This window comes from Homalodisca vitripennis, chromosome 6 (assembly GCF_021130785.1).
Source record: "Homalodisca vitripennis isolate AUS2020 chromosome 6, UT_GWSS_2.1, whole genome shotgun sequence".
NCBI classification, from domain to species: Eukaryota; Metazoa; Arthropoda; class Insecta; order Hemiptera; family Cicadellidae; genus Homalodisca; species Homalodisca vitripennis.
This window is the reverse complement of record NC_060212.1, coordinates 22176067-22200206: the sequence shown is the minus strand read 5'-3', so window position 1 is coordinate 22200206 and position 24140 is coordinate 22176067. Positions and strand designations below refer to the sequence as shown.

At 34.3% G+C, this 24140-nt stretch overlaps 1 protein-coding gene across 1 annotated transcript; it reads right to left on the bottom strand.

Moving 5' to 3' along the window:
• Positions 1-648: 648 nt before the first annotated feature.
• Positions 649-23424, bottom strand: LOC124364156 (pyruvate kinase-like). Its single transcript, XM_046819402.1, has 9 exons — positions 23239-23424; positions 20312-20450; positions 19374-19597; positions 14609-14789; positions 8907-9116; positions 7520-7710; positions 4948-5193; positions 2242-2464; positions 649-1464 (listed from the first exon to the last, which is right to left on the bottom strand). The coding sequence occupies exons 1-9, from the start codon at positions 23269-23271 to the stop codon at positions 1001-1003; spliced, it is 1911 nt and encodes a 636-aa protein (XP_046675358.1). The 5' UTR covers positions 23272-23424; the 3' UTR covers positions 649-1000.
• Positions 23425-24140: the final 716 nt, after the last annotated feature.

Here is a 24140-nt window from a genome sequence, read left to right as displayed (position 1 = left end):
CTTCTGAAGGATATTGAAGCTTATAATACGCATTCCCTTAATAGCCCGAATTATAAATTGAGATTTAATCATTAATTGAGATTTTTATTATTTAATATAATGAATTAGTTCCTTCTCACTAATAAAGCCCCAGTAAAATAGTTCATTAGATAATGTGGTTACCAAATATAGACTCATGGAAAATTCCTATTTGTATGGTAAAATGCGATTTATTATAAATAAGGACTAATGGCAATCTTAATGTAGATGACAAAATGTAGATCATTAAAATGTAGATCATTATATTTGGATCTGTAAAAAATTTATTTTAAGTGGTTATAACTTTCTAAATCTTAGTAAGTAATGGTTCATATCAGAGAGACTAGACGAAATGCAACATCGCTTGCAAAATCACCGAAAAATTAAAAAAAGAATAATGTTATGTTTAAAACACTAATTTTATAATTAAAGAATTTATACCTTATAAACATACGAGAAATAGGAAAGCTAAGACTTGTGCATGAACCGTAATGTTTTTAATTATCAAATCTAAGTAGCTATTGAAAATATATCAATTTAGCAGAAACGTAGAATCATCTGTTAGAGGCACCGCATTAACACTGCAATCTGTCTGCTGGAGATTTTATCTTTGAGGAATGATAATCCTTGTAACATAACCATTTATCATCATTTATTTGGCGAGATATTTATCATAAAATTTACACCACAGATAATGTTGACAGACCGTCCATTATAAGAAGTATATATTTCAAAAGGTTTAAAAGGTTCAAAAATTTATAACACCGGTAGATTCACTCTACAAACATTCCTACTTTAGCTTTCGGCTGGTTCTTCCTTGATTTCTTCTTTTATATCTTCGGGTGCTGGTGCAGATTCAGTGGGTGGGGGCTCATCTCCTTGTCCAGAACCTCTGATTTCGTTACTCTTTTCAGAAACTTTTTCATCCTCAGTTTTCACGACTTCAGTTGGTGATCCTTTGGCTTTTGGTGACTCAGCTCCCTCAGCGGAAGCCTTTCTTAACTCCACGGATCTCCAAGCTGTGTTCCTCGATGTCTGCAGACACTGTCGCGTGGACGTTCTGGTATATCTCCTCCAAAGACTTCTTTCCCGGAATTGATGATCTCGGTGCGGTTAGATGCGACAGCGTTATCGGGCTCACCTCGAATTTTGGCTTAGACAGGGCGGAAGTGCCGACTACAAGCGTTGGCGGGGAGAGCCTGCGCTCCATCTCGGATATGGACTGGTCAGAGGGTATATCCGGTGGTAGGCGGTGAGGGTATACCCAAGGGAAGGAGTCGGAAGCGTACACTATCCGGATGGTGTTTGTGAATCCTGCTCCTTGCCTCCATCCGTTCATCAACACGATGGGATCTCCCGGCTTGATCATCCCTTGTTGTTTTCCAAACTCGATGGCAAACTGGAGACGGACGTCAACCTCACGAGTCCAGTCCGGCAACGGTGGGTCTAAAAATATATATTACGTTGAAATAAATCTTAAACATAATTTACAAAGGATATTGAAATTTAAAACTTGGCAAACAATTACAGTAAAAACAATCTTTAAGTACTAATATAACCTAAACAGTTCTCTATTAATAGCTATGACGAAGATGGTCTTTAACAACAATTTAGGGATGACTTTAAGGAGAACAGTTTATCCTGGGACACTTGGAAATAAAATTTAAATTACGGAATAAGACTTTTAAAATTGAAATAGTCCTTATATTGATAACAACCCATATTTTTACTTGTATAAATTGGGATCGGCTCGGAAAAACCTGCAATAATACTATGCAAGAAAATTATCTAGTAATAATAATATTTAAATGTGGGTTTTAATTATTTTATCCTTGTTTAGTAAGGAGCTAGTAAAAGGGGCAAAACGTAATGTAATAATATTATATCTACTTGCTCTATATTTCAAATTATCATTTAAAATTTTTTAGTTTTTTTACTACATTACTTTTTTGGAGCACTTCCTTCCTCGTTCCCGCCGTGGGTTTAAATCTTTTCTTTAAACGGTATGCAGTTTAAAAATCTATATTATGCTGGGGTCCTTTTTTTAAGGATGATCGCTCTCCTTCAGCTGTCGATCCACCTGCCCGTTCCAACCGACTACGATGATGTGACACCGAGGAAAAGCAAGCCTCCAACCAAACAGTGTGACCTGAAGTCATAGCCTACATGTTTACAACCGATATGGACTTGAGTCCAGGACACAAAGTGCATGATGTGCCTTACCTACATAATGCAGCGGTATGATCGCCCTCCAGGTGTTCAGCTGGCGAGACACCTGCCCGTACCGACTGACAGCGATGATGGGACACCGAGGTCTGTAGCGGGCCACCAACCGAGCAGAGTGGCCTGAAGTCGTGGCAAGTAGTATAGCAGCTGATCTAGACTTGAGTGACGCCTCCACAGCGCTTATGGCTACGGCGTGGGTCGGGTCGATTGGCGGTGGTACCTGATGACAGCATGACAGTATATCCATAGGACGTCCCATGTCAATATACTTTTATATATATATATTATATATATATATATATATATATATATATATATATATATATATATATAATATATATATATATATACCAAGTAGAGTTAATATACTGCAGTTGGAGTAAAATTTACATTCCAAAATTAATACATTCTGTATCATACAGAGTTTAAATTCCAACGCGTTACCATTTGCTTTCAAAAAGTAAATTACCGAAAATTTCTCATGGAGGAATCCACCTACTGTATAGTACCAATTAAATATATGAATTAAGAATTTTAAAATATTACTATTATGTTCTAATACAGTAGCTAACTTTAACGAGTTTTATTCTTAGGAATCCTTTTGACTTATTCCCTTTGGAGCTATCCTCAATGAAATAAACGTTTGAGACGTTACATGATCGGTATATGAGTGATTTCAAAGTAAAAAAAAGAAATTGTGTAATTGTTAAGAGGGCCATTAGTAATAGTGTCAAGGTTCAGTAACAAAACTTTTGTAGTTTAGTTACTTGCTATGAGTATAAATATTAAAATTAAAATATAATCTCTGTAGCAAGAATGCACATCAATAGGTTAGTTGACATCAAGCCTATTGAGACGAATATTTTTATTATTGTCACCATATCAGGAGAAGGGCGTCAGAAGACGTTCTTCAGACGTCAAAAGAAAGATCATTGAGAGGATAAATTAATAAGAATTAAAAAATATTAACCGGTATTGAAACCAGGGAAATGTTATTATTACATATTAACAAATTACTTGTTGTTAAATTAATAAGTAAATTTTTTAAAATTTCACTGTTTTGTACAGCCTTCAAATAGTGTTTGGCTATTTTGTGTGCGTAACTGTCTTTAAATTGCAGTTAATAATGTGAAGACTCATTAAAAACTTTTATGTTTTATCTAATTAATTTAATTTGTAACTTCTTTAATTTTTAAACGTAATAATTCTCAAATCTACCTTAAGACACAAAACATTTTAATAATGATTATATTATAAAATTTTAGTGAAATTTACACGCACACAAGAAATTTTTATATATCTCCAGATAGATTCGAGAATGTTTTAGTTTAATAAGATAAACGATACAAGTTTTCAATGCGCCTTCATATTATAAAGTGCAATTACGAGAAAGTTTCGTTAAAAAGATTGCCAAAAACTATTTGAAGGCGTTAAGTTATAATGTATATTTCTTTTTAAAATAAATTTCTTATTGAACTTACAGCTTGATTGTTAAACCACTTCCTTAATAAGGTGCATGTTAAGTGAAGCATTCATATTTTTTAGTTTTATTGTCGTTTGCAGGATACTGCAGCAAAAAAATTATAATAGTCCATAATTAAATTTGTAATCATAAGCAGTAATCACCATCATAAATTAATATTCATTATTTATTAAAAGTGACTTGAATTATTGTGTGTTTGTAAAAATAACTTGATTTGTACCATACTATACATATATGGACTGTCATAACAGATGATTTTATTTTTCCTACAATTACTCCAAACTGTGTCTACAAATACTAATCCTAATAATATTATAAATGCGATAATGCTTTTGTTTGTTTGTTTTCTTTTCACCTAGAAACTATTCAACAGATTACGCTGAAATGTGACATTTACATTGGTAGGGTCCCTGGGATGAGTATAGGCCTATTCTTATTTCAAAAATTCCTTCAGGCTACGTCCGACTGGTCTTTAAAGTAACGACAAAATCCAACCTCAAAAGCTGAAAAATATTATTAAAAATACCATTTCTAATACAATTAACTGTTCTGCGTGAATATTGATCACTATTTTCAAGTTTAGTATGCGGAGTACAAATATTTTTAACGCCGTATGAGATTTCAGAGATTACGTAAGTACTAAATTGCGTGCAAAGGATCGAGTAACTGGTAGCATTGCAGGTATAGGAGACAATATGGTCTAACCTTTACTTTACATTTAAAAACTGTTATGAAACGTAAATTAGGGTTGTCTTTTGACCAAAGTAGGGTTCTTAGTAGTAAGGGGCATGTAGAAATTTTCTTCTTTAGAAAACAGGCAAAATCAGTAATGGAACAAAAATACTGACATCGAAATAAATTAAAATAAATACTTTTTAAAATATTTTCTTTGACATTGGAAGAAGACAAACTCAAAATTAGCGTCCGAAATTCAATTCATTCGAACCAGAACTGCTCATAAAGGTGCAAAACCTATGAAATTGCATGCGAAGCCGCAGTTAACTGTTAGTGTTATCGTAAGTTTCTTAGACAAGAAAGTAGGTTTTTGTCAAATACTTATTACATTTTATAAAATACATCTATTCCTGCTATTATTTATTGATGATATACAAAAGTGTTGTGTTCGAACATTTCCTTATAACCCTCTGAAATATATTATAACTTCTGGATATAAATGCATATAAATCAGATCTATATATACTGAAGAAAAAAACACTTACATGAGAGCTGAGATACTCGAAGGTCTGACTGTGCCACACAGCCGCCTCCGCCTCCAGGCAGACGGCGCGCAGGGTCTTGACCGTATGGTCTGGATGTTTACCGACGGCCGTGGTGTTCCGCAGGATGAAACCGTCGACGCCGTCCAGGACGGTGCAGGACACATCCATCAACTCGGAGACCGAGGGTGTCACCTCTGCTTGCATCGAGGGTAGGAAGTGTGACGTCACAAATACAGGGATGCCAACCTGAGTGATGTAAACGTGTAAAATGTGTATATATCCAGCCAGGGTAATATTTAATGTTTAAAAAGCAACGACCTCTGTCATACGCTTATGTATGCAGATGACACCACCCTTTTGTCTTCAGGGAATTCTGCTGATCAACTGGCAGTGAGCTCATATATATCACTGAATATGGCTTACCAATACTGCCACACACCTAGTGGTACCTAGTGGTTAATACATCAAAGACCATTTGGCAGAAGACGAAACCAAGTCCCAACTCTCCCAGAAGTTGAAGTGAAACCACAGGCAAAATTTCTAGGAATGACTATTGACGAAAATATGTCATGGACTGTTGACGTCCTGTATAAGAAATCCACAAACTGAACTGTAAATGGAATACAAGCCTTTACATCATAAAACAAATAAAAGCCATAAGCAACACTGCAACAACAAAATCAACACTCTTTGCCGTATTTGAAACACACATACGATATGGCATAGATATCTGGGGAGGAACATCTCAAGGGAACCTGCAAAGAATTCTGCGTCTTCAGAAGCAAGCGATGAGGATCCTAAATTGCCTGGGACCAAGAGACACCTGCAGACGATCTTTTACAGACCTCATAATTAATTATGACCGTGATATCCCTCTATATCCAGGAAGTTATATTGTATGTTGACGGGAAAAATCTTACCTCGAGCAGCCGACCTCCATGAGTACCGCACCAGACATGCTGCGTACTACCATCTACCGGCATACCATCTCACGCTGTGCGAAAAGAAACCATCATACGCAGGCCAGAAGCTGTTCAACCTACTGCCGGCAGAAATTAAGGTTCTCAGAGGAAAAAAAAAACTAAAGAAATCACTAACTGAATGGCTGATTTCAATACCCTTCTACATACTAGAAGAATACTTGCACTGGGAAGATTTAAAAAAAGAAACCTTGCATTTAAACTTTATAAACAATTATATGTACTCTTGGGCATTCATTTCTGTTTTCAACATTACATAATTGAAATTATTGTAACTTGACGCTATACATTTCTCAAAGATTTTAATAAATAATTTCTGATTTCTGATAATAACATCCATTAGAATAAGCCACGAATATAAAACCCCACAAACTCTGTATAGGTATATTATATATCTGTACATATATTAATATATAGCGTATTATATTAGTTGTTAATCTCTTAGGAATGTTAGGAATTATGTTCATAGCATAAATTATAAAAGAGTTTAAGTTTTCTTTTTGTGGGGGTAAAGGCGGTAGTGAATTAGGCGTGATTAACGATTCCGGTGAAGTAGTTTCATTTCATTAATTATTATTTGGGGGCATAAATAATAATTGGTTGTAACCATAGTCAATTAATGTTTGCGGCAATAGTTAATTAGTGGTTTAGGTCATAATTAATTATTGGTTGTGATTATGGGTAATTAATGGTTGGAGTCATGGTTAATTAATGGTTTAGGTTATTGTTTATTAATATCTAGGGTCATAATTAAATAATAGTTGGGATTATAGATACTTAATTGCGGTTACAGACAATTAATGGTTGGGGTTATAGTTTAATATGGTTGGGTTCATTTTTAATAAATAGTTGGGGTTGTAGTTTTACGTTAAGTTAGTCTTAGGCCGTTTCATAGTAGCAGGATTAGTGATCAGGGATTTCCTGGTCAAGTTTCGTAGCCACAAACAATCTTCATGGTAATCATCGTCTCTTCATGGATCAATAATTAATTGTGGTCGTCCAATTAAAGGGAAGTATTGCTATGCGGTAACTTATTGGGTAAGTTTACAATGTGACAGGAAGTGTTTAAGATTATAAAATTAGGACTACAAGTTTCCTCATGACTCTGTTAGCTATTCGTCTGGACACCGTTTTAGTACATCGTGTGCGTTATAATACATTTTTACTATCAATCTTGAAGGCTAAGATTATTGCATAGAGTAACCAGCTCTGCATTACGGTATAAATTAACAATGCCCTGAAGAGTAAGAAAAAAACCCAATTATTTAAAGAATAAAAACATTCTTGCACTGACGCTGCGTTGGAGTAAACATAAGCTTATGAAATGAACGTGCCAATCCAAACCTTTAATATTTAAGACATGAGTAAGAGCATATTTTATTTAGCTGATAATCCGTTTAACTAATTCCATTACTAAGAAGAAAATAACAAAAAATAACAACTAAATCTTTGTTTTATAGTCTTAGCCAACTTTAATCTTTCAGAATTAAATAGTTCACCCTTTTTAATCTAAGAAAATCATGTTTGTCTCCATGAATATACACAAAAGACAAACAGCTGACTTTCTAACAATTAGCTGCAGGTGTACGTACCTTATTGCACGTTCCCAGGACTAGCTTCTGTGCGAGGAAGAGCTTGTCGGCGGGCAGATCCTGAGTGAGGCTGACGCGAGACAACACGATAGCGTCCGCCACCTCGACTATGGACTCAAGGTTATCCAGGGCTTCTTTAGTCTCCAGCTGTGCCCATACCTTCACACCGTTTCCAGAGTTGTTTGCTTCCGCTACAGTACACGTAGGCAGAAATGTATTCTGTTGTTGTTAATAATAAGAACGTTTATGTTTACACTCTATGAACTAAAGCAAATGCATACAAATGGGTTTCTGTATAGAATTGCTTGTATGTATAAGTAACAAATACCTCACAGCTGATGTTGCATCAGAAATCCCAAAGAGTTAAATTACAAGCTTTTTATATGAATTAACAAAGATTCAAACTTAAAGGAAATTCTTATTGTTATATAAATTAATGAACAGTTTCGCTCCTTTTTAAATGATATCTATTTATATTTTCTTTGGCGTGCAGTGCTAGATTATTGATTCCTTTTGAATTATACCATTTTTCATATTTGTCCTTATTGTGTTTCCCGGAATGCACAGCGAGAGGCTTGTAATCTCCATGATTAATACAGTAACGGTGACCTATCATTCTAATACGAAGAGTGTTAGAGTTTTGCCCTTTTTTATTTTTATTGTGCAAATTAAATTTTGGCTAAATTGAATATTTTATTACATTGCTTGTATTGCAATTAATAGTTCCTTTAATTGGGTAAGTTTTATTAGTTACGTTTACTCCTAACACTTTGACAAAATGACATGATTTTGACGTGGTTTTTGACAGGGTTAACAACCGTTAAATTACTTTCAGTAATTTTTCACATATGATAATTTTAACATATATAACTTATTTTGACAAAATATAACGTAATTTGAAAAGTTTTTGGTCTTCTAAAACTAAACCTTGGTGTTTGAAAATATATCTTTAATTTCCGATATGTTTGAAGAATATTAAAAGAAATTTTTATTATAGGGTTAAGATGTACGATAATTCGTAAAGCGTTTATTAATGTTTAGTTTTTTATTTTTATTTATGTAAAATGAGAATCGTATTGTAACACCTGTTACAACACGAGTTGCGTAACTGGTGGTAGTTAGGTTGCATACAAACGCAATAAAGAACATTTAACGCATAAAATACATTTCATACTCCGGATATCCAGAGGTTAAGTAAACAAGTATTTTTACTTATTTCAATTTTTAGTTTCAGTAATGGGAAATTCCCAGGAGGGCTATGTCCTCTCTTACATTTTATTTAGTATCTTCGGGAAACATTTCTTCGGAGGATAGTCTAATGGCAACGATTTGGGTCTAACGACTAAACCAATAGAGATGTTTGCGACCAAAACCTTTGAATAGTTACCTAGAATTCTTCTGACGTTCTTGACGTGGGTGGCATTCTGAGTGTGAGTGGCTACCACAATGTCCACCCCCATGGTCGCCACCAGCCTTAGGTCGTCCTCGTCCTCGTCAGTGAGTGGGGACAACCTGAGTGGTACATCGGGGACAGCTACACTCATATAGCTGTGAACAACCCCTGCACCCACTACCTTGCACACAGCTTCGTTCTGGTCTGTGGAACAATATATTGATATTCACAAAACTCCACCAGTCAAAGGCACTTACTTCTTAAAAGATGTGGTGGAATGAACTTGAAATCTATCAAGTAAGAACAATGTTACGTATCGGCTACAGCCGACCACCACAGTGATAGGAGCAAGAGATTTTATCCGTAAGAACATAATACCGACTATAGTAAACCGCCTGCAAAAAGACAATGGGCAATCTTAGTTCTCGTAGGATGAAGTAAATACCCCTCCACCGCTGTGATGCCGCCCTATCCCAGTATCCCCACCACTGCTCGGCACTTGCCCGCTTGCTCTATCCCCTGACCTGGCCACTGCCACTTAGCGGCTAACCTCACACGAAAACACAAGCTCCCTGGATACGTCTATGGCTATATTAGTCTGTTCAATTAATATTATACACTTGTATAGGCCTTCACATAATAATACAATAAACTTATAAAATAGATAACAGCAGTGTGAACAAAATGAGCGAGCGAGATATGATCCTCACAGCTGATAAAACAGAGACAATGAGATGCTTTTCCCACTCCCCTCCACTACCACTCGAGGGGGACCCTTCCTGCGCGTGGCTGCTCAGATATTACCTTCTGCGCAGGTTTCTTTGTGAGCAGTTTATCTATAAAATGCGATAACTGGATATCAATTTATTGGAGGTAATACTAAAATTAGTATTTACCAAAACGTTTCAAACATAACCGTTACACTTTATAATCAATTGATCTATCTTATAACATTGAACTTCTCTATGCAATTAGGTTCTTGAATTATTTCTGCCTTACTGCTCGCTGTGGAGGAGCCTCTTTCAATCAGATGTTAAACCGTAATCACTAACCATAAAAGCTGTTTGCTCTAACATCCTCACTAATATGCTCAGTAAGAAATAGCTTGTTTTCCTTCCCACTTAAAAACTAATAACTGCATACATTATTCTCATATGAGTTAAAACGTCACAAATATACAATAAAGTTTTATAAAATTGTGTAGTAAAAATGGAAAAGGTTGTAAGTGCCAAAAATAAAAAAATGACTTTTTACTTTTTCGGTGAAAAGCGAAGTAAAAGCCAAGCGTAATAAGATAGACAAGGTAGTAAGTGCCAGAAAAATTGCCCCTAGTTTGTAGAGCAGTCGGAAGATGTCAGCACCGTGTAAGAGCCGTGCGGGGTTGAAGTGGAGAACGATGTAAGTCCACCCGCCATGATGTATGTTCCTTGTCTATTCCGTAGTTATTTGCTGTTGCCCGGGCGGGCAGTGACGCTACGCATGCTCGCCGCTTTTACGTTTTGTGTTGTTTTACGTAGTGATTATTTTATTTAAGTGTGTTGCGTGTAACAGGCGTTGAAGTATTTATTAGTGCAGTGTTCTATCTTACTAAAAATGGAAGCACCTCCTGTTCGTAAGAAAGTTCTAGTGGAGAGAAGACGAAGGGCTCGGGAAAAAGGAGACAGTTATGTTACTTGTAAAGGAAAGACTATCCCCGCAAAAAATCCCCCACCTCCTGAACGAAGCTGTTCATGTAAGTACCAATGCAAAAACTTGAGTAACGAACAAAAACTGATATTGTTATATGGAATTCTACAAAGTTTGACGAAAAAAGCCAGGGAACATATTTACTCAACCACATGCAGATGCTACCTATTGCCCGTAGAAAGACACGGGAATTACGATGATCCCAGTGAGAGTAGACGCACCTGCTCGTTTGCATACAACATTCCTGATGGTTCTGGCAAAAACATACAAATTTGCAAAAAAAACTTTAAAGAAATTTTTGCTCTGAAAGGAAGTTGATTGGTTTACAAACTAAAAAAAAAACAGGATGCCTTGATTTTCGAAGACAAAAGAGGGAAAACCCCTGGATCAAATGAACACAAGGTGAAGTATACAGAAAATGACCGTAATCTGGTTAGGGTTGTCATATAAATTCTTTCCCAAGATACGAAAGCCAATTATTGCCGAAAAGTATCAAGCAATGAGTTTTTGTCCCCAGACCTGAACAAACACAGAATGTTTATGGCATTTAAAACCCAATACCCTACAAGTCCAGTCAACTATAGTTTTTATACAGAAGTATTAAAAAAAGATTTCCCAAAACTCAAGTTCAAGGCTCTTGCAGATGATACTTGCAAAAAATGTGATCTTTTTAAAGTGCAGATTTCATCAACGACCAATGAAAGGGCAAAACGGGAAGTTAAAACTAAACAAGAAATTCACCATCGAAAAAGCTGAAAAGGCCCATGTCTGCATGAAAGAGGATATTACTTTGTCCCAACTTCCAACTGGTACCGCTACAACATTATGTATGGACTTGCAACAGGTGATGTTCGTGCCCATGCTTACCCATAGCACCATGTTTTACTGCAGACAACTTTCTTGCTATAATCTAGGAATACATGTGGGGGATAATGACTCAGCGTTTATGTGTATGTGGCATGAGGGCATCGGAGGTCGGGGAGCCAATGAAATAGCTTCTTGTCTGTTTAAAGTTGCTACTGTTTCAAGGCCATTTTTCTCGGAGAAGACTTGTAATATGGTGCGACAACTGTGGTGCTCAAAATAAAAACAGGATGCTCTTAATGGCAATTATTTACCTAGTTTCACAAAGGGTTTTTATCGCTCTATTAATTTGAAGTATCTTGTAAGTGGGCCACAGTTGATATGAACTGTGACAGAGACTTTGGCATTATTGAAAAAACGCCGCAAAAATGCAAAAGCAATGGTTCCTAAAGACCTGGAAGATGTAGTTGCAAGTGCAAAATTTTAAATCCCCCTTCACAGTTGTTTCTATGAAGACAGAAGACTTTATAGATTTTAAAGGTCTTGCAAATCAGTTCATTAACACAAAAGATCTAGCTATCAGCAAAATTTCCCCACTTCCGAGTTTCTCATAAGAATCCAAGCACAGTGAAGGTAGCGTCAGTTTTTGGCACTTCAAGATGATGGTATGGTAACATGGAACAAAGTTGACGTTCTTAAAGAAAAAGGCCGACCTTGGCAATCTTCCCGACTTAAAGGACTTGCCAAAAATCCAGTTTAAAATCAAAAATCTCACAAGAAAAGAAGAACGATCTGATAGGAATGATAGACTACATAGAAAAAGGCAGAAGACAAGCAGTTTTATAGAGATCTTCTGGCAGCAGACACCGTTTCCTGATGGTGTCATGGAGGTGGATGCAGACATTGAAGACAAGGACTACTAGTTGTATTAAAAGTAAGGTATTTTAATGTACAAAGTCCTAGAGTTAATAATATTAAAAATAATATTAATAATATTACGTATATTATGTAACTTTTTTCAGAAAGTCAAGACTATGACTAAAAGTGTTTTATCTTTTGTACGTATTATCATGTATCCTTGTAACATATTTTGATGTTATGGTGTACATTAAACGCTTCTAAACAATACTGGACTTACATCCTTTTTTTTTAAACTAACCCTTCACTTACATCATTTATTAAATAAAGAAAGGCACATACATCCTTTTCCACAAAAAAACCGATTGCTCTTATATCTTTTTCCATATTTTTTTTGGTTTCCGCTTATATATTTTATAGCAGAAATTGTATTATATGTTATTCCTATTGATTTTATATTTTTATAAATATAAAAAATATTTTATTAGTAAATATTCAATGTTTTTTAGACATATTTTATTGAATACTGAAAAATTTTAGTTTCTGGCACTTACAACCTTTTCCATTTTTACTACACAATTGTACTCGCAGATTTATTTTACTCTGCAGGTGCAGAACCGAGAAACTGTTTTTGGTTTACTCCAGAACTGTCAATACGTGAACAATATGACTCTTTGAATAATCTGACCTAAAGTGTGCTTGTAACGACGTAGTAAAGGGAATTATTGCCTGTGATGCCTCAGTTATCCGGGTAATGGTTATTCGATCGCAAAATACGTTCAAGGCAATGAAACTCTACAGTGATGAATATTAAAGAATCTTGAACTATGATCAACATTCTTATGATCTATACCATCCATTATGTTATCGAAGTAATAGTTATTCGATCATAAAATACATTTAAAACAGTTAACCCTTTAATGATGAATATTAATGAAATTTTGAATTATGATCAACTTTCTTAACATCATACTATTGGTTATATTATCCGCAATATCCAATATGACTCAATACCTAATATATTGTGCTTTTTAAAAGATCTCATCGGAATGGAAACTAGTTTCTTTGACTACATAACTACTTTCATATATTATTATCGCTTTGGTGTTATTCTGACTAGACTGAACTACATGCTGTTTATCCAGTCACGTATAATTTACATTCATTGCCACTCCTTTTTACAAAATTTTTTCCATGTTAATTTTTAAGTTTGCTTACACCTGAAGAAAAGAAGGTAAATTTCAATATTTAAAACATAGTGTTATACCCTTTGTAGAATATAACGATGACAAACGTTTACCAAATTATGAAAAATCTTATTATATTTTTTAAATAATTCATTGTATATAACATTTAACTACTAATATAACTTTAGACAAAGGATTTACAGGGCGTTATCACATATAAAATCAAATTAAAAATGTCCTTATTTATGAGGCAAAGTTAGGGCTGTTAAGCCCTCTTTATTGCTTACCTCATGTAATATATATAGTAAATTTACAATAATTAAATACAGACACATGTAAAATGCTAACATATTTATACGTTATAAAGATTTAAACGAAGTTTCATTAAGCAACTCATGAACTTAATAATATAATTCCTAATAATAGATAAATAAAAGATGCTATCAATGTAAAAGAGGAAAAACATAAAGAACAACAACACATTCAACCACTCCAAACACACTGTGTGACCTCACACACAACGCAAGCACAGTTTGTTTGATTGTTTAACAGCTGTACATCAATGATACTAAAACAAATATGAATATTGTATTTATTTTTTAATGCAATAACTACAATCTAAAAAACCATTGTGTATTATAAAGTGTTTAAAAGGAACTGGTAAACTCATACAGTCTACCAGCTACTTCTTATTGGAATGAAATACTTAATTTATAAACAAACACTCGGATAATTATTAAACTTTATTTTTGTTTTACTCCTTCAACACGAAACGCCTCACAAAAATAAAAGTGCATAATTATTGGAAAGTTTGTTTATAATCTAAGTTAGAATTTACTTTTCAATTATGTACTAACATATCAATTAAAAAACGGACCCCACACAATTTGAAGAAAACCCTGTATTTAAAGACCTCATTATCCTGATTCATCTGCCAGGCAGGGTACATTAGGTGCATACTGCAAGTAAAAATATTGCAAGTTAAATAGTTGCATAGTTGCGAAGTGTATTAATAAACTAGCAACATGCTCTTGGCTGTAACAGTTCACGTTTCACTTGGGAACACTAACTAATTGGCTACATGAGTAAACATGTAACGGGAGTTTGCTACTTGAGACCAATTTCCGTCAAGTATTGATTAATATTATAAACTAAACTCACCTATGAGCTCAATCTGCAGGATAACCACTCCGTTACCGACCAGGAGTACGTCTCCGGCCTTCAGAGTGTAACACAGGTCTGGGAATCCGATGTAGATGTAGTGTTCAGTGCCTTTTGTGCGCCATATCTTGTCTGTGGTCAGCGTCACCTTATGGTGAAGCGGCAGCTCCACCGGCACGTCCTTGATAATAGTAATTTAATATAATTAGGGTAAAGACGTAGAATTTTAAAATGTTGTTGTATGAGGATTAAATAAACTCCAGATTCAGGATGAAACTCGGATATTGTTGAATTATTTTAATTTAACAATTAGTGGTGCCTAAACCTATATGATTCTCAATAATTATTGTTACGTAAAAAGGCATTCAAACTACAAATAAAGATGTATTTTTAAAGTAGCACATGTTATATTAATATATTAAATTACGTACACTGTACGGTTACTTTTACATTTATATTACCACTAGCAAATACCAAATACCAATATGTATGAAAAATTCCGTGTATTTGATTGAATTACTCCCATGATTTCAATAACACTTGAACTATTTAAGACAAATGTAGAGGAACTCCAAAGTCAGATTTCATACCTTTCATTGCGAAAGCACTAGTGATTTAATACGACAGTTTTAAAATAAAAGACATTTTTTATTCATCCACAATTTTAATTTATTTTAAAAGCGCTTTTGCCGGTTAAGGCACCATCAGTTATTGTTTACAGAAAAACATAGGTATAAAATATAAAATATATGATAAAATAGAATAACATTTAAAACTAATAGGAAAGACTCAAAACTAAGAAATAGTAATATGTATAAATGTGGTTTATTTCATAAAGTTTAATGAATTTCTTCTTTCACTAATGGTAGAAAAATGTCACCGGTATTTACGGAAGGTTATAAAATAAATTTATCTTTGAAAAACCGTCATACATGCACTTTCAATTTTGTTTCATTTTAGTGCCACGGAAGATTTTTTACAACCAACACTTGATGATTCAAAATTTATATGGTGATTTTACGACTAATTTAGACTTATCTATATTTTCTCTGTTGTAATTGTAAATATTTTCTTTTAGCGTCGTTTCCACAGGTCTTGATGTTTGGCTAATATAAGTCTTTTATAGCAAATTTTATTTTTTATCATATTTATTTCTATTCCATACATGTGTTTTCTGAAAAAAATAACTGATGATACCTTAACCGGTGAAGACGCTTTTAAAATAAATTAAAATTGTAGAAGGATAAAAATTGTCTCTCATATTAAAACCTGGTGACTTCCATCAAGAAGAAAATGTAATAAGATAGTGTCCTATGCTTTTTAAAAATAGATTACTCATATATCATGCATATAGTATCTATCAGTGTTTATGATGAAGAAAATCAGAGGTTAATACAAATTGCGAGGAATGTTTTGTTCAGATTTTGCACTTTTGGTTCAAATTATTTATATTTTCAATTTATTTCATTATTTTTCAAAATTTGAATTGCTATTATGCCACTATAAACTATATATTTGTTGGTTGGATTCAAAGTAGTGTCCAAATAAAATATATATATTTTTGTGATTCAATGTTTATTGAAATTAAATAAGGCTATTGCCATTTATACAATTTAACGTAAATAAAAGTCGATTGACAGGTGTTTGGTCTTCCGATCATATGTTAGTTTGCTTATTTAAACGCATATGTGACAGATACGGCCAAATACAAAATAATTGAATCGGAAAAAGTAAGCGCTCTCTCTCTCTCTCTCTCTCTCTCTCTCTATATATATATATATATATATATATATATATGTGTAAATATACATATATATATATATATGTATATATATATATATGTGTATATATATATATATATATATATATATATATATATATATATATATGTGTGTGTGTGTGTATTTGTGTGTATATAAAGTGTCCATATTTGGTGTCTCGAGTATTGCTTTGTGATTCCACTCGCTAATTGGTTTGCCTTGTTGCCACAAAGTTTTAATATAAAGTGTTATTATCTAAAGGCTACCCGAAACTTTCATTCTATAAATGTAAATAAATTTCAAATATTAGTACAACAATGACATATGTTCGTGCTGTCACCATACAATGTTCACACAGAACAGTTGATTACAATTATGGGGTCTTTAAATTAATATTTAAAAAACTTTAAAGACCAAGTAGGGATTTTAAAATACTGTAGAGTTCAGTGGGGAATGACTCAGAGAAATTTTCAATAACGGACTATGCATTCATCCCAGGGACCCAACGAATAAAATGTCAGTACAATAAAGCAGAAGTGAATTAAATATAAGTTGAACAGCTTACGCGTGAAATAAAAACAAACAAACAAGAATCTTTCGCATTAAAAATTAACGAAATTAGTTACAGTAATTTACTTTTAACTTTATATAATTTTAGCAAATATCTATTACATATAAAACACAAAGTTACTATCTAACTTTGCTAATATAAATTTAGACTGTTATATAACCTACCCTAGTTTCTTTTGCAGAATTGGGCCTATTTAATCGGTGAGATATATACTTTTTTCATCGTGCCAACAAGAGAATCTGAGCCTCAGCATTGAAAATATAATTCACTCGAACCAGATATGCCTTCGAAATTGATTGTGAAGCCTGGGGTAACTGCTTGTGAAATCACAAAGAAATGCACCATACACTGCTTAAAATTTTTGACTTTGAATTGTTGGAGATCGTTGTCTCTATTTTTATGATGGTCGTATTGTATCATAAAAAAATGTACTAATAAACATAAAAAATGAGAATTTGAAGTTTCTTCAGATTTGTCCAAAATAGTTTTACAGCTAAAGAAATCGTTAGAACTATTTAATTTAATACATGGATTCTATGCAATGATGAAGAATTGGAGACAAAGCCGTGGTGTAATGCTAGTAAAACCATGTTGTAAGAAATTTGGCCTCGTTGTTGCTTAATGTGGATTCTGAGGAAACGTTTCATTTCCTTACTAGGAAAGCCTTCCATAACTTTATTCTAAAATAATGTAGAAGCCTTTTAACAGTTTTTGATTTTTTAAAGTCTTAGAAACTAATAAACTACAATATTTTTTATTTTAAATTTTACTTAAATGAATTTAAGCAGCTGATAATCAACAACATTGATTTTTAGACAACCTAACCTCGTTCATGCAAGTCTATCCATACGCAAGGCTAGTGTTACTTCCATCTGCTTTCTCTACACAATGTTTTTCAAATGTCAATATCGAAAAGTTAGCTAATGTGAATAAGTACGCTTTTGCTAGCTTAGCATGTGCTACAATGCAAAGCGTTTGTAACAAATTGGTGGTCATAAATAAGTCTCAAATCTGGGGATTACTCTTGACCGAATGTAGTATCATCCGGAAAATTTATATCATAAACTACTAGAACTAGCACGCGCTATATCTAAGGACTGAGTACACATTATTGTAATTATAATTTTAATTTATTATACAGGAACACTTGATCACAGATTAAAAAAAGGGTTAAGTATTTCTTTACGGGGCCATAGAAACTTTTTATTAGTGATCTGTTAATATCTGTTCATGGAATACCTTAAAACAATGCAAAGATATACGTTGCCACAGTTATTTATTTATTTCAACAAACATAAATAATATTTAATATTATATAGAATTTTAAACAATTGATGAATAAATACTGAATTATATTTATATGTCCTACCTAATTATACAACATATTAAATTAGATTTTTGACAAGTTCCAAATGAAGCAATAACTATAGTTCTTACAACTGTGATTTTCACCATTCTCATTCAAATAAAATGTGTAGTACACAACGAAAATATGTTTCCAAAGAAATGAATTATTTTACCGGCAATACAGATTGCAGACATTAAATCTAATACACAATGTACTTGATTAATATTTAATTAGTTTAGCAGGTTTGGATTGTTGGTATGCTACAATAAAGATTTATGAGAAAAAAATGTCCATTCAGGTATAATTATTAGTTTGTTATTGAGTTACCTAAGTAACGAACTTTGCTATTGCTCGGCCAAATCTCATTAATTAATCGGTTTATCATTAAGATTGATCTTGTTGGAGTTGAAATGATGTTTTATGGAAAATTCAAAGAATACCTAAATTTCGGTCTCTATATAAACTGTAAAGCGATATAGAGACAGATAAAACAGAAATACGTTTGGCAGTACCCTAAGTGTTTGGCTTCGCTAAAGGTCATAACACCATAAAAAATACTGGCGAATATAAAATAATAGTTTACTTCCCCACCACCTTAGAGTATCTACGCATTTCTGGTCTCAAAGTCTTTAAAATTATGTAAGATATAAAAAATTCAATAAATATATCGACTAAGATAACAATGCATTTCTTAGGAAATTCCAAAGTTGTATATTTAAATGAGTATTTTATAAGGTGATTTGTGGTCGTATTATAAGATGGAGTGGAGGACGGGATGCATTAACCCCATACGACGATCACGGAATTTAGAAAATCTTCGCCCTGAATTCTTCATGCAAAAGGATGTGATGCTTACGTGGGCACTTGTATTTTCCACCAACATAAAAGGTTTCGGGATAAGTAAGTTATTCAGAAAGACGAATTACATTATTAATTTAATGTAGGAAGGACTATCATAACCATATAAAGTACGGTTTACCATATAACTGCAAATGTATACCGAAATACAAATTGCGTTTAAATCCGAATTTAAATTTAGTTAATAGGACTACTAGAAGAGATGAAAATTATATTATAGAAACTTACTTTGACTAAACCACCAATCCGCAGTCCTGGTCCTTTAGTCTGTACAGCTATTCCTAAAGGAACCACTCGATTCTTTATCTGGTTCAAAGCAATATTGGCTGTTCGAAGATTGGTGATCATGTTTATGTGGTCTTGACGAACGCCAAGGGACAGTGGTACCAACGCAATCGACATACCTTGTTCCATCAAGTCTACCAACATGTCCACGTTGTTGCTAGACGGTCCTGTACAGTAAATTAATTGTAGTAATATAATTTGGAATACAAAAGATGTACCTTACAACATATAATAGTTTCAATTTATCATTTTTATATATAGGGTTTTAAATTTATTATAATAATATTATTGTTTATTAAAATATTATATCGTTCCTACTTGGAAGAATTTGTTCATGTTCCAGCTTATGCCACAATCAATATCAGAAACTCATTTCAATTGAACAGTCATCCAATCAGTCTATTATCGAATGTAATTATATCGATAAATTACATTCGTCTCTCTAAAGTCTAAACAATGACCAATATGTAACCTAGAATAAACAAATGTATGTTTCTATTATTATTTTTAACGTTTTCATTATTGAGAAGTTGATTTAGAAAAAAGATTGGTTGCAATAAAGTACTGCTATAAGTAATAGCAATCAGTGAAATTTATAAAGCTGAGGCAATAGGTCTTGAGTGTGTTAGTCAATTTTACTGTAATGCCGATAAGAATTTATTGTCGATAAAACCTTTTATTTTTGTCTCTTTCATTAATTGGGTGTTTATAATTGCTGCTTTAAGTGATTTTAAATATATATATATATATATATATATATATATATATATATATATATATATATATATATATATATATATATATATATATAGCATGCAATTACTTTTACAGATGTACTCGTAAAATATCTACGTATACAAATGAATAAAAGTTTCCATCACCTATGGTACACGCGATTCTTGTAAGAGCAGTTGACAGAGGAGGTGAGTCCAATCTCAAGGCAGAGAGGTAGTCTAAGTACGTGGCCTTGAAAGCTGCCTCGGTTTGCATCTTCGAAGGTTTGCATGGGTCTGGCCGGTGCTGAAAAATATTCACTTATTTCTTGTATCAATTATTTTATTTAATAATCTACTGATTTTAAGCTGCTCGTGAAATATCTTTTTGTTATGTTAGGGTAAGAAGCTTATAATATTGAACCTAGAACGTATAAGTACTTTTGCTCTGCTAACAATTATTTCTGACTGTAGGAGCGGTTATAGTTCTGAGGAACCCGCCTTTAGATCACGTTAGACGATCTTCCACATGATCTGAGGTCGGAAAAGCCCTTGCTGGCACGTGATCTGAGGTCAAAAAAGTACCAGTTGGAAAAGCCCTTTCTGGCACCTAACCTGAGGTCGTGAAAGTACCAGTAGGAAATTCCCCTGCCACCACGTTATCTGAGGGCATGAAATTACCAGTCAGAAATGACCCTGCCACCACGTTATCTGAGGTCGTACAAGTACCTGTCGGAAATTCCCTTGTTACCACGTAATCTGAGGTTGTGAAAGTACCAGTCGGACATGCCCCTGCTGCCACGTGATCAGAGGTCGTGAAATTACCAGTCGGAAATGGCCCTGCCACCACGTTATCTGAGGTCGTACAAGTACCAGTCGGAAATTCCCTAGCTACCACGTAATCTGAGGTTGTGAAAGTACCAGTCGGAAATGGCCCTGCCACAATGCTATCTGAGGTCGTGAAAGTACCAGTCGGAAATGCCCCTTCCACCACGTTATCTGAGGTTGTGAAAGTACCAGTCGGAAATGCCCCTTCCACCACGTTATCTGAGGTTGTGAAAGTACCAGTCGGAAATGCCCCTGCTTGCACGTGATCTGAGGTTGTGAAAGTACCAGTCGGAAATGCCCCTTCCACCACGTTATCTGAGGTTGTGAAAGTACCAGTCGGAAATGCCCTGCTACCACGTGATCTGAGGTTGTGAAAGTACCAGTCGGAAATGCCCCTGCCACCACGTTATCTGAGGTTGTGAAAGTACCAGTCGGAAATGCCCCTGCCACCACGTGATCTGAGGTTGTGAAAGTACCAGTCGGAAATGCCCCTGCTACCACGTGATCTGAGGTTGTGAAAGTACCAGTCGGAAATTCCCCTGCTACCACGTTATCTGAGGTTGTGAAATTACCAGTCGGAAATGCCCCTGCCACCACGTTATCTGAGGTTGTGAAAGTACCAGTCGGAAATGCCCCTGCTACCACGTGATCTGAGGTTGTGAATGTACCAGTCGGAAACTCCCTTGCTACCACGTTATCTGAGATTGTGAAATTACCAGTCGGAAATGCCCCTGCCACCACGTTATCTGAGGTTGTGAAAGTACCAGTCGGAAATGCCCCTTCCACCACGTTATCTGAGGTTGTGAAAGTACCAGTCGGAAATGTCCCTGCCACCACGTTATCTGAGGTTGTGAAAGTACCAGTCGGAAATGCCCCTGCCACCACGTGATCTGAGGTTGTGAAAGTACCAGTCGGAAATGCCCCTGCCACCACGTTATCTGAGGTTGTGAAAGTACCAGTCGGAAATGCCCCTGCCACCACGTGATCTGAGGTTGTGAAAGTACCAGTCGGAAATGCCCCTTCCACCACGTTATCTGAGGTTGTGAAAGTACCAGTCGGAAATGCCCCTGCTGGCACGTTGATCATTCGAGATAGGAAATAAATTCAGCTCATGAGACGTAAGTGCTCGTAAACCTCGATATAAATTTGTTATATTCATATTAGTTACTTATGTATAGCTTAATAACAAGTGGTTAGGGACAGCGAGGCCATCTTCTAACCGAAATCAGTTCCTTTCACGAGGTTGAAAACAAGAACCAATCGTTAAAAGAACTTGTCACTTTCACAGTAAGTGAAATAAAGTACGGGTACTTTGGGATTATACCGACCACACCCAGACATGAATCGTTATTTCACATTTCGTTTCTACTGATTACTAGATTAGCGTAGAACAATATTTCGTCAATATAAAACAGGAATTGTCTTATCGCAAACCCCTCCCCATCCTCAGACAGAGGTCAAAGTCGAGCGTCTAGTAGATAACGTGATTGCAGTCTCGCCGCCCGTTCAGCTGGTGCATCGCTTTGTTGTACTTCCGTGTTTTACCTCTACATTTCTCCAAACACAAAAATTCAACAAAAACAATCATTTACCAAACTAAACTCTTTATTAAAAAAAACACTAAAAACTTGTTTTTATTCTTGATCACATTCCGCCGCCCAAAATGCGAGTGCCTCCGGCCATCAGCGCGGGCATTGACAGCACCTTCGGTGCTGCCCCGCGCTGATGTCGACGAAAGAAAAACATCCCTCGAGATAGTACCTATCAGTAAAATATCAAATTCTAGAGGGGCTAATCAGAATATAAATTGAATTGTAATGGAAAGGCAATTATGTACCGTGCAAATCACGTGATGCCGCGCGGCCTGCCGTAATCAGGATTCTCGAGAAAGATAAGATAACAGCGATCACAATACCTGGAAATGCTTGTAAGTTTGTAATTTTGTAATTGAAGAGTTGTTTTTTCGTTCTATCATGTTTGTTTCTATAAATTTCTATTTTTGTGTTCTTCATACTAGTGTGGTCGGTATAATCCCAAAGTACCAAGTACGTTTATTTTAACAATGTAGTTTATTTAGTCATCAGTAATAAAGCCTATCGAAAAATAGTGGCCTCCAGTTAGTACCAAAGTAGCTGCTCTTGTTACTTGATACGCTTTACAATAATTATCAACGGCATAATTACTCAATAAACTTGGAATTTATACAAAAACGTGATATAAATCACTAAAAAATTTAAAAAATGTTAACCTAAATATAGACTACTTACCCATGGCATAACCATAATGGGAATTTCACTCATAATTGAGAAATGGAAGGTTAGCTTTTAAAACAATATTATAGTGTCAACAGGTTTGTCCAGTAACTGAAACACTACAATCGCAACTAAACTGTACAGTAAGTAAGAAGTTTAATAATTAATTCAAATTTAATGATTGAAAACAAATGCATTTCATTAATATAATCAATAAAACATATGTTTTAAAACCAGGTGGAATAAGATTTGACAGTAAATAAGACGAAGTCACTGGTTTAAAACATAGAGCATAAAGCCTTAATAAAACAGTAAATTTATTACTCCTTGTACTATTGCAATCAACTTCTTAACAACGTACATTCTTAACTTAGGTTTTATATCGAGTATGAACTAGCAATAACCATGTTAATAGGTAGTTAAATAAGACAAGTCACTGGTTTAAAACATAGAGCATAAAGCCTTAATCAAAACAGTAAATTTATTACTCCTTGAACTATTGCAATCAACTTCTTAACAACGTACATTCTTAACTTGGGTTTTAATCGATTATGAACTAGCAATAAACCATGTTAATCCTAACGCCATATTGTGTAGTGTAGTATAGTTTAAAAGAAAGTCAGGAAAATCATAAGTAAATTTATTACTCCTTGTACTACTGCAATCAGCTTCTTAACAACGTACATTCTTAACTTAGGTTTTAATCGAGTATGAACTAGCAATAACCATGTTAATAGGTAGTAAATAAGACAAGTCACTGGTTTAAAACATAGAGCAAAAAGCCTTAATCAAACAGTAAATTTATTACTCCTTATACTACTGCAATCAACTTCTTAACAACGTAAATTATTATCTGAGTTTTAATCAAGTATGAACTAGCAATAACCATGTAAATCCAAACGCCATATCGTGTAGTG

Bases quoted from the DNA above. Each gene is read 5' to 3' on its own strand.
- LOC124364156 (XM_046819402.1), bottom strand. From the start codon at position 23,271: ATGAGTGAAATTCCCATTATGGTTATGCCATGG. The intron at 19,598-20,311 runs GTGATGGAAACT...TTTACTGTACAG, and splicing joins AAGAATCGCGTGTACCATAG to GACCGTCTAGCAACAACGTG. The intron at 14,790-19,373 runs GTAAGTTTCTAT...ACTATTATCAAG, and splicing joins GGATTGGTGGTTTAGTCAAA to GACGTGCCGGTGGAGCTGCC.